At 37.4% G+C, this 12,166-nt stretch overlaps 1 protein-coding gene across 5 annotated transcripts in view; it reads left to right on the plus strand.

The window, feature by feature from the left end:
• Fbxo15 (F-box protein 15) overlaps positions 1 to 12,166 on the plus strand; it is a 64,274-nt gene that overhangs the window by 1,760 nt on the left and 50,348 nt on the right. For all 5 annotated transcript variants that reach the window (XM_076837064.1, XM_076837060.1, XM_076837062.1 and 2 more), the window contains exons 2-3: positions 4,773 to 4,880; positions 9,554 to 9,658. In XM_076837064.1, coding sequence (XP_076693179.1) covers positions 9,555 to 9,658 — 104 coding nt within the window. In that variant the 5' untranslated portion in view covers positions 4,773 to 4,880; position 9,554. The remainder of the gene's footprint in view (positions 1 to 4,772; positions 4,881 to 9,553; positions 9,659 to 12,166) is intronic.

Genomic DNA, 12,166 nt, shown 5'->3' on the forward strand with positions numbered 1-12,166 from the left:
TCCTGGTGGAATGATGTTCACTACAGTGCCAGTCATTATGCCTGGCATGGGAAACTGCATTTCAGCCTGTGGTTTGAACATGTATAGATGCTACTTGGTAAATGGAAGTCAGCTGCTAAAAACAGAATAACTCTGGTTTGAGAAGCTACTCTTTAAAAGTGCATTATAGTTTAACACAGTTGTGGAGTTCATTTTGACATATGTATGGCATTTAATAAAATTTTGTGCTGTTTATATACCCACTACTAACCCCTTATATGTCTTCTCCCTTCTGATCCCCTACCTCTATTCTGTTGGTCTTCCTTCTATTTATTTTTTAACCCATCCATTACAGTTATACATAAAGTGGAATTCATGATGATATACTCATACATGCATATAGAATACTTTGTTTCTTTCCACAGTTCTTGCCCTTTTCCAACCCTCCTCCCTCAGTCCCTTTCCTCTACTCCACTGTTCTGCTTTCTGTTTTCATGAGGTCCCCCTTTTTAATTCCTTATTTCTCTTTATATTTGCATATCAGAAAAAACATTCAACCCTTAGTTTTCTCAGTCTTATTTCACTTAGCATGATGTTTTTACAGTTCCATCTATTTACCAGCAAATTGCACAATTTCATTCTTTTCTATGGCTGAGTAGAACTCCGTTGTGTATTCATACCTCATTTTTCATATACATTCTTCTATTGATGGGCACCTAGGCTGGTTCCATAACTTGTCTATTGTAAATTGTGCTGCTATAAACATTGGTATGTATGTATCCCTACAGTATGCTAATTTCAGTTCTTTTGGGTAAATGACAAGGAGTGGATAGCTGCATCAACAAAGCATTACTTTTAATGTCTTATTGTGGAAAACTTGTGAATAAGCATTTATTAAGTGCTATTTTAATAGTCTACATATAACTGTCACCCTGTAAGAAATATAGCAGCACATGTATCAAGTTGTCTCAGTTTTTATCTACCCTAATTGATTTGATTTACTAGATACTAAAAAGAAGGCAGAGAAATTAGATTTTTAAAATATTAAACTTATTCAAAGTTATCAGGCAAAAATTTTTCACTTGAAAAAAAAGTGTTTTAAACCAAATATGCTCCAGAAGGTATATCAGGCATAGATCTTCTTAAAAATTAATTATTTATCTAATTTGCTATACACGATGGCAGACTGTAGCTCGTTTCATACCTCACATATAGAGCACAGTTTTCTGAGTCACTGATTATATACAAAATATTTTCACACCACTTGTGTCTTCAGACCTAGATCTCAGGAGAACATGCATACAACTTAACTGATATGCTAATGTATGGCCCTTAACAATGTACAGTTGGTTTTAGGGAGAATGGAAATGTGCTTTCAACAGTGTCAAAATTTAAAATCTTATCAAACATGGAAAAAGACCTCTGAAGGGAAAAATAGCAGGCCGGGTCTTGAGGCTCCCTGCCCTAGCTTGGGACTTTGAACAAATGATGGACTCCATGAAATGTATTTTAATTGTGAGAAAAACAAAACAGAAAAAAAGATTTTAGCATTTTTAAAGTGTTAAAATATGTTTGTGAAAAAACAGTTTTCACTTTCAATTAAATGAAATAGGATGAAATAAGTTTTAAAGCACTTAGCACATTACTTTGTGCAGAGTATCCACCTAAGAAAGAAGTATTGGTAGAATTGTACTTACTAAATGAACCCTGTTAAATGTTTAGTCAAAGATAGAGGCATATCCATTTATACTGGTTTAGGGATTCAGACTAGGGAAAAGCCTTTGGTATTTTTTTTTTTGTTGTTGTTGTTTAAATAACTAGGACCAAACAGGATTTGCCTGCTTGATCACTATTTGAAACTATCTTTGGGAGAATTACAGCTTGAATTTGAGAAATCCACGAAGATTATTTTATTTACATTATAGGTTATGTAAATATTAATTTACATAACAGGTGACTTTATTCAGTTCTTGAAAATTTCTGCAGCAGGCTTTCATAAGTTCTGGACATTTGAGTTAACTTTCTCAGGAAGAACTCACTGGATAGAGCCGGTATGTGTTCTTTGACACAGCTGAGCCCCATCTCTCTGTGCTTCTCAAATGGATAGGTGCCACTGGGTAAGGGACACATAGTCACTCTTTCTGATGTCTAAAATTAACACAGAGATTTTGGAAAATTATTACATAATTTAAGTGGTAATTTTTGTAAGAAAAAGGTAGATAAATTATCTAGGAGCATGCATTATTTGTGTGTGTATATATATATGCACATATATAGATAAATATACACATATATGTACACATTTATGTGTGTATATCCATATATGTGTATATGTATACATATATGTGTGTGTGTGTGTGTGTTAATACCTTGTCTCTATTCAGATCTAGTTTCAATTTCTTTGGGGGCACTTGCCAGGATGCCTCAGAGAACCACTGTTTCATTCTGAAGGATTGTGCTGCCAAACTGTGACTTCTAGCAGCTATGTGCATGAGATCTCAGTTTTGAAATTGAAGCAACAACTACTCCTAAAATTTATTACATACTCAGTATATTAAAAAAATGAGAAAAATAAATGGAGTTTTGCCTCTTAAGTCTTCCAGTCCCCACTTGAAAATCACCACCACTATTAAACCTTCTAATCCTATGAATCATATATATATATATATATATATGTAATATACATATGTATACATATTCACACACATGTATATATGCATGTGTGTGTAATACCTTTTCTCTCTATTCAGATCTTTCCTTTGTATGCATGTGCTTACTCTTAGAGAAATAGGAAAGTTCGTTTATGTAGTGTATTCTGATATGACCTGACTTTTCAATTAATATGTCATTAATTTAATATATTTATTAAGTGCTATTTGCATACCAGATGCATGTGGGTGCTGAAGAATTAGCACTGAACAAAGCTCATACGTGTTCTTACCTATACGGAGCTTACATCCCAATGATAATAAATAAGACAAAATACTAAAATGCATAGTATTGGTGACATATGCTAAGGAAAAAATTAGTAGGTAAATAACATAAAGGGTATGTGTTTAGGGTCTGGATGCAGTTTTAGGAGGCATGGTCAAGGAAGGTCTTGGTGAGATAGTGACATTTGTAAGTGCCTAAAGAAGGTGAGGGAGCAAGCTAAGCAGACTCCTGAAAGACATTGTGGATATATTTGTACATCAAGCACTTCACCTTTGTTGGGACTGCACCTTCATTGTCTGCACAAGGTAAACAGCATAGCAGCCATACAACCTAACCAATACTATGCTGTTTCCATCTTTTTATCCAGTGAAGACAGCTTTGAGGTGAATATTCTCATGGGAGCTATCTGGGCATGTTTTCTTTATGTAGGGTATATAGGTCCTGCTTGTTTCTACAGAGGAAGAGCTATCCAGGGAAGAGAAGCTCATTCTTCAACTGCTCGGGTGTATGCAGTGGTGCCTGATGATCACAGCAGATGTGTGCTGTTGGGTAACACAGTGCTCATTGCCATGTGGACATCATGGTGTGCTACCTTGGTGGTAGGACTCAACCTACACTGTCACTTGGCTTGTCAGCTGACACCCTGGGCTAGGGACCCTTTTATTACCTGTGGCTCCTAAGAGCAGGGTGTGCTTGAAGTGGAAAACTATCCTTTGTTAAGATCCATTTCCCACTTCAGCTCCAGAGGGTTAATTAGCCTTCCTTTGAAGTGCTTTGGGCACCTCATTTTGGTCCCCAATTATTGCTTACTTCCTATTTGAGTGTTAGTCCAAATATGCCTGGGGAATCAGTGTGGTACAGAAACTGAGGGTTATTAAACTCTCTGTGAGTAAAGTACATGTTCTAAAGTAATGGCAGTGAACTGAGCATGTGAGTAGTATACTCTAGATTTTAGTTGCTTCTTGAATGACATGCTGGGTGGGAGATGGGTCAGTAACTGATGTGTGTGTGTTGTACATTGCTTCAAGAGGCAGATTCCAAATCTTTACAAGAGAATTAGCATCTTAAGGATCCTGCCTAGAAATCTGAGCTCTATGACTCTTCTAGGGTGTTTCATATCCCCTCTAAACTGCCATCAATCATTGCTGGTTTTGAGGCTTGATCATGATAAGGACTAATTGTGTAAAATGTTATATCTTATTTCATAAAATGTAAAAACTTTAATTTAGATGCTCGATAAAATAAAAAAAGAGGCCAAATAAAATATATTTCATTGAATGTGAGATGTTAAATGTGAGAGTACTGTGGATGAGTATTTGGTATTTCTGTGGCCACGACTGCCAAAGCTACAGAGTTGGAACTGGTCCTAATCTCCCCAAAGATAAGCAAAGTTATAGCTTGTGTTGAGAGTTCTAAAGTTCTTAAAAATCTCAAGCTCTTGATGCTGTCTTTATTATGTTTCTTTTGTATTATCATAACTGGCCAGTCAGTACATTTTTCCTTTTCCTTCTTGTGTCCATTGAATACATTTCACAGCACTTCTTTGACAAGCTGACAATTTGTAATGAGAGCAGGTATTAAACCTTTGATTGAAAACACATCAGAGTAAGTCCAGGCTTCAGGTCTACTCACCAGGACACATGCCACAGGACCTTCTTTCTTTGCCTTCCCTTTTTTTCTTCATTTCTTCTTCCCCTCCTTCCTGTTTTCCCATGCTTTCTTTATAGAGCTGTGCAGAGATGAAGTTTCACAGTGAGACATCTTTGGAGTTTATGAATTCTTTAGAATTTTGTAGAGAGGAACAGAAAACTCACCTCATTTGGCAGTCATGTAATTTGAATCCCCACTTTTCCTTTCAGAAAGGGGCCTGGTGTCAAATCTTCTGCAGGCCGCACTGCTGTGAAGCAATATGCCAGACGTGGCCAGCACAGTGAGAAATCTTCTAACTGTTCTATATCTCTGGATAGGTAAGTAGCTGGAGTAGCTGACCACTGTTTTGGGGGCTCTAGATGGAGATTTTAGAGAAAGTCATAGTGCTGTATATACCAAGTTGCTATTTTGAGCTCTCTAAGAATAGGATTGTGTAGGAAGAATGTACAACAGAGAATTTGATATGAGTCACGAGCCTGTCACCATTATTCTTATTAGACTAGTTTTATGAAACTAAGCTTATAAAAGTGACACATAAATTGAATTTTCTTTTTATTAAAATGTTCTCTAAAATTATTCACTTTTCAATTGATAAAGACCATTGAAAGAAGAGAAAGAAGATTAAAATGCATTCTCCTAAAATCTTAGAAGTTCTCTGTATTTCTTAGCTACCAGTATTTTGGGACCCCATTTTCTATGACAAGATTCCATACTGTGACCTTCATTATGAAGATCCATAGAATTTTGTAAAAATAGTTATTTGTAATTGATGTCTATAGATTTGCACTGTAGTAACATTATCTGTATGCTAAACATTGTGAGGGGCTCTGAAAATTTGATGTTATTATAGAGAGACAGTTTACATTGGAGGAAGTAAGGTCCACATAGTCCTGTGTTGCAAAACTGTGATTCAAACATAAGTTTCCTGCGTTCAAATTCTGGGCATTTAATAATATATCATGACTAGTTCAGCTAATAGTGTCCATATTTGTATATACACATTTTATTGTGAATATTTTAGTATGGCTTTACAAAGAAAAGCCAAAAAGATAATTAAGGACATCAATTTAGTTTAGAACCCTTTGTTCTGGGAATATAATCTGTCTACAATAATCAGAGATGGAAATAGAGCAAATATTTGTTAGTTTGGTTAATCTGTCTACGTATTTGAGGACCTACTCTGTCTGGGGTGCTGTGCTCACTTTTGGAGACAAATAGCCACTCAATTCCCATGAAGCTAATGGTCTAATGGGGGAGACAGATTTTTAAAATGTAAATTATTATAAATTTGGATACATTCTATCCAAGAAACAAATAGATTCCATAGTGCAGAATAGTGGCGTAGAATGGTAAAGAAAGACTTCCCTGAGGGGGTAGCATAGAAAGTGAGGGCTGAGAACAGACTCAGGAGCTTGGAGAAGAGGACCCAGAGGTATGGAGGTGGTGGTGCTGCTCCAGGTGCTGCTGGAACAGTGGTGGCAGCACGTGAAGCCAGGCTTCCGTCATAGTATGGCATGGTGTCATTTAACTTTTTTGGTATCTTGTTTGCCTCTCTCTCTCCTTTTGAAGGAGGGAAAGTGGAGATACATGCAAATTTGTGATAATATTTAGATGTAATTGGTATCACTCATTTTCGAATGATAAGTCAGTGTGAGGGGAAAATTGACATCAGATAGGAGCTTGAACCTGTCGGCTTGAGCAGATGTATAAATGAAGGTGCTGCTGACTCATATGGGTGGGGGCAGAAGAAGGTCAGTGATGACAGAAGAGGATGCCAGGCGACAGTGGGCATGAATCTTCTTCAGAGTGAGGTTAGCAGGAGTTTGTTCTACTGGAGACTGTGGGGTGTCCTGGGGAGAGAGTGGAGAAAGAAGCAAATGTGGCATAAGATGAGCTTGGAAGACTGGGGCATTGAGAAGCACCCAGGGAGCTAGGGGAAGACCTGCGAGGGCCAAGAAATCCAAGAGGGTTGTTGCGTGAACCAGGAGAGGAGATTGCTGAAAAGCCAGGAATGGTCCTGTATCTGCTGTGGTGGGAGGGAAAGTGGGTGGACTGTGGCAACTTTGAACTGTTTCAGGTCAGCAGAAGGAAATGGACACCATTCTTAAAAATGTTTTTTGAATGTTTTATTTCACACTGAAATGTACAAAAGAATGTGGGAGGCACGAAGTGGGGGCAGCAGGTGTGACAAGTTGTTTTCTTCTGTTCTTTCCTAGAAGCTTGGCTGTGTGTGGGAGTCTTAGAGATTGTGTGGTAGCTGGAGGGAGACATGAGGGAAGAGGATAATGTTATGATGAGATATTTGGAGCAGTGTTTTCAGAGAAAAGCGGGGCAGGAATGGAAAGCTGGGGTTCTTGAGGATGAGTAGGGACTCAGAGCACAGGTGGTTTGATAGGAGGAAATGAGTATTCTCATGGGGGCAGAGAGGTGTAGAGATTATAGATGCAAAAGTATTGGAGTGGATCACAATAAGAAATAGGGACAAAGTTATGTTCAAGTTTGAATTCCCTTAGTTCTGAAATGAGCAATCACAAATGAACTCAATGTTTCTCAGGGAAGCCTGTTGGCCTAAAGCAGTTTCCTTGCTTTAAACTTCTTTGTCTTTCTTCTTGCCTTCCTCTGTCACTTTTCTCCCCCATAGTCCCCTATCTTTTTCTTCTCCCTCAATAACTATGTAAAACTGCAAATGTGAAAAAATTAAAACCCCAAAGAAAATAACCCAATATGGGTGTAACCATTGGTGCTTTCATCTTGGAGGAAACTTTAGGAACAATAATTAAGAATACTTTAATCTTAGCCATTTTAACTATAAATCGAGGTTTTCCCCTTGTGCCAGAATTGCAAAGAAAGGATCCCTTTTTAGGATGTTAGTTTGGTGGTAGGAAGGTAAACTCCTGTCTGATGTTTAACTTGAGTGGGATTTCATTCTAGTTAAATGATTCTTACTACATATTTTTCTGAAATGACTTTAAGCCCAACTTTAACTCTTTTTAAATTACCCTGATTTAAAAAAATAATAGGTATGAATTCTTATGAAATAATTAAAATATAAAAACTATATATAGTAGATAACCTGAATGGTCACAAAAACATATTTTCTTGTAACTTTGCTATCTGTAGCATTAGAGACCCTTTATCATTGAAAGTATTAAATTTAATGGCTCAAAACATAAGGGAATTCATTTGAAAAGAGGCATTTATTTTATTTATTTTTTTTAAGAAAAATTTTTAGTTGTAGATGGATGCAATACTTTTATTTTATTTATTTATTTTTATATGGTGCTGAGGATCGAGCCCAGTACCTCACATGTGCCAGGCAAGTGCTCTACCACTGAGCTACAACCCCAGCCCCAAGGGGAGGCATTTAACTAGTACCTAAGCAAGGCTACTATTTAGACTCTCATAATGTTTCCAGTTTTGAGCAGTTAGTAGCACTTGTACAGTGACATACATCATCAGCTTTTTTCTCAGGATCCACTTTGTTCTCTCAGTGTTACCAGAATTTCAGGACTGTGACACATTTGATCATCTGATTTCCATCATAAGTAACAAATTTTTTGATAATTTAAATCACAAAAGTGGAGAGTATGGGAAAGCCATTTTAAATTGGTTCAAGGCTTTCCCCCAGTCTATCCCTAGACCACATTACCCCAGTCATTAATACAATCTTCTGTCTCATTTTACTTTCCCTTTTACTGATTGTTCATAAAGGTGCTTAAACACTCATTCCTGACTTATTAACACTGGTAACACTTCTAGGCACTTTCAGAGCCTTGTACTCTTTGTAGAATTCTGTGCTTGATGGAATATTGAGAATACATCCAACATTATTAGGCATAAAATTGAAAAAGTCACTTCAGAAAACATTACGGGATTTGGTGTCTCTTTGAGAACTGAGAGAAAGCAGTAAGAGTACAGGAGCATTTAGGAAGAGGATGTACCAGAGGGCATAGGTTAGGTAGGAAATAAGCTGAAATTCCCCATTTCAGTTAATTCTACTTAGCATTTTTTTTAGGGGGGAGGAGGGATTCTGCTTTATCTTACTAATAGCTAAGAATGTGCTCTCTGTCCTTTTATTTCCTCCTTTTTCCCTCTGATAGTGGAGAGATTGAACCCAGGGGTTTCCTACCACTGAAGTACACCTCTAGCCCTTTTTATTTGAAACAGAGTCTCATTAAGTTGCCCAGGCTGTTCTCCCACTTGGGATCCTTCTGTCTCAGGCTCCTGAATAGCTGGGATTACAGGCATGCTCCTCCCAGCCTGGCTTGTCTATTCTTTTTATCTCACCAAAGAATAATATATACTTTCATAGAGGGGTGGTGAAGTCATGCCTGTTGATTCAGTTTATGAGATTAAAATGCTGAGGAAGTTTGCTCTTTGTGCCTTAGGATTTCTTTATTGGTTTATGTCATTAGAATTCTTTTTTTTTTTTAAACCAGGGATTGAACCCAGGGGCACTCAACCACTGAGCTACATCCCCAGCCCCTTTTTGTATTTTATTTAGAGACAGCATCTTTCTGAGTAGCTTAGGGCCTCACTAAGTTGTGAGGCTGACTCTGAATTTGGGGTCCTCCTGCCTCAACTTTCTGACCTGCTGGGATTATAGGCACGTGCCACCATGCCCTGACTGTCACTAGAATTCTAATGAAAATTTCAGTCAAGAAAATAATTGAAGGGGCTGGGGTTGTGGCTCAGCAGTAGAGGGCTCGCCTAGCACATGTGAGGCCCCGGGTTCAATCCTCAGCACCCCATAAAAATAAATAAAATAAAGATATTGTGTCCAACTACAACTAAAAAATAAATATTAAAAAAAGAAAATAACTGAAGATTATTTGTAATTCTGGCACAAGGGGAGAACCTTGTGAGTACATTTGCCTCTTCTACAGGAGGAATCTGTTTATGGTCTTCTATTTAGAGAAGAATAGCCACTTGTTTTCTGGGTGATTTTTTAGATAAAGCACTGGTACAGTTCTGATTTTTCCCCTCTCAGAATGCCTTCTGAGATCTTGCTGAAGATATTTTCCTACTTGGATGCTGTGAACCTGCTGTGTGCTGGATGTGTGAGCAGACGCTTCTATCATTTGGCTAATGACAAGTAAGTAGAAAACCAAGTCTGTTATGTTTTTAGCCACATCAATGTTTATAGCAGCACAATTCACAATAGTAAACTGGAGCCAACCTAGCTGCCCTTCAGTGGATGAATGGATAAAAAAATGTGGCATATATACACAATGGAATTTTACTCAGCATTAAAAGAGAATAAAATCATGGCATTTGTAGGTAAATGGATGGCATTGGAGAAGATAATGCTAAGTGAAGTTAGCCAATCCCAGAAAAACAAATACTGAATGTTTTCTCTGATATAAGGAAGCTGACTCATAGTGGAGTAGGGAGGGGGAAGATGGGAGGAATAGATGAACTCTAGATAGGGAAGAGGGGTGGGAGGGAAAGGGAGGGGGCAGGGGATTAACAAGGATGGTGGAATGTGATGGACATCATTATCTAAAGAACATGTATGAAGACACGAACTGGGTGTCAACCTACTTCATATACGAACAGAGATATGAAAAATTGTGATATGTATGTGTAATAAGAATTGTAATGCATTCTGCTGTCATTTTTTAAAAATAAATAAAAAATGACAATTTGATAGAAGTCATGAAAACTATTAAGAGCTTTTGAAATATTTTTAAAAATTTAAGATAATTTCAATAGTATTTTTAGACATAAATAGAAATAATTTGTCTAATACTTTATGTAGTCATATATTTTCAGCTCTTTGAATTTGTATACTTAAAGAAAGGAATATTCTTTGCATATACTGAATAAGATCAGGCTCATTATTGTTGTAGTAATTGGAGGTTGCAGCTTTGTTCCCTTAGGGTTCTTAGGTGTGCTCACCCTAGCACTAGACAGACACATCCACATTCTCAAGCAGCACCACAGAGACTTCCCCATTGTCCCTGGCCATGGTTTGCAGACCAGATGACATGCTTTCTTCTGGCAGGCAGGCAGGCAGAGCCTAGAGGAACAAGCACAAGGAACCAAGTTAAATAGATGTAGCTTCTCCCCTCAAACTTGCCAATCAAGTAAATTCACTCTGTGGGGAGAGTGAAAGAGGGAAGGAGAGGCCCACAGCATCCTCTGGAGCTGTTGCCTTTGAAGCAGGGAGTCACCCTTGCCTGAGCTCCCAGGGTATCTATGAATAAAGAAAAATCTCTCCACTGTTTTGACACTCAGCTTTGCCCACACCACAGAATTTATCTTATGTGGGGAGATTATGGGACCTCCTGACATCTGGTGAGATTATGTGCCCACAACTGAGTATTTTGGTCTTCTAGGCCCTTCTCTCATTTATATCAAAAGATCACACAGATACTAATTCTACATACCATCCATGTGTCATGAGGGAAAACATCAAGGGGATCCAGATTTTACTTATTTATTTTTTGCTTTTTTCCTCTTTCCACATTTTATTGGTGTATTATAGTTATACATAATGATGAGATTTATTGTTTCAATTTGTACATGCATTCAGTATAATAATATAATTTGTCCATTATCACTTTCCAGCAAATGCAGGTTTTAATGGTAGTTTTGTTTATAGAATGACAGAAGAAGGGCTATAATATAATTTAATCTTGGAATGTGGCAGGCAAGAAATGTTATATGGTATGTTGGTTCTTATATGCTAGTCAATAGAAACCTGAATCAGAACCAGCTGGGAAGTCTTGAAAAAAATCTTGGATTTCTAGTCTGCATTTCTGATGACTGTACTTCAGTGCTCTGGAATCTGTATTTTTAACATTTCTTCAGATTATACTGCTGAAAATTAGGTTCTGAAATGACTTGATGTCATATGTTTGACAGTTACTTAAGGAACTCAAAATAAGCTCTTAGACTCCATTAAGGCTGCCCTCAACTGTTATTATACTCAGGAGAGCATGTATATCATTCTCTGGTTGGGAAGCATTGATTTTACTTATTTTTCAATTTAAAAAGATGTTTTCTATATGGGAGAACTATGTCTGTCTGTCTATCTGTTTCAACACACACATCAATGAGTGAAATTATGAATCATGTTCTTGACAGAAGTTGTAGAGTGAATGGAGAGCAATTTTTATGTTTCTTTTTCTTAACAACCTAAAAAGAGATGATAGAATTTACTAAAGCATAATGCAGTGAGGAATTTCTCAAGGAAATAGTAATCTAGTGTCCAAAACTGTAGTATGTTGGAGAGTTCTCACTATATTTAATATTAGTATTAAAAGGGTCTTAACCTTAACATTTTTATTAAATAATCAAGAATAATCTGATTTAATATTTTGATTCCATAATATAAAACATTTTTGTGAAGGCATCACTTGTTAATTAAATGTGCCAGTGTGTGTGTGTATGCAGCTCAGCATTGCACCATAGGGTAGTCACTGCTGCAGCGTGTGTGTGGGGCTGCTGATCTGACCCCTTCTCCACAGCAGTGCTTGCTCTTGTGGTTTGTGAGGACTAGACCATGTACCAGTAGCATTGGCAGTGGTTTGCTAGTGCTGATGGGAGAAATTTATCCCACCCACGTCCTGCATGGGTGGTGGAAACGGAGTTCCTC

Source organism: Callospermophilus lateralis, chromosome 17 (genome assembly GCF_048772815.1).
Source record: "Callospermophilus lateralis isolate mCalLat2 chromosome 17, mCalLat2.hap1, whole genome shotgun sequence".
NCBI classification, from domain to species: domain Eukaryota; kingdom Metazoa; phylum Chordata; class Mammalia; order Rodentia; family Sciuridae; genus Callospermophilus; species Callospermophilus lateralis.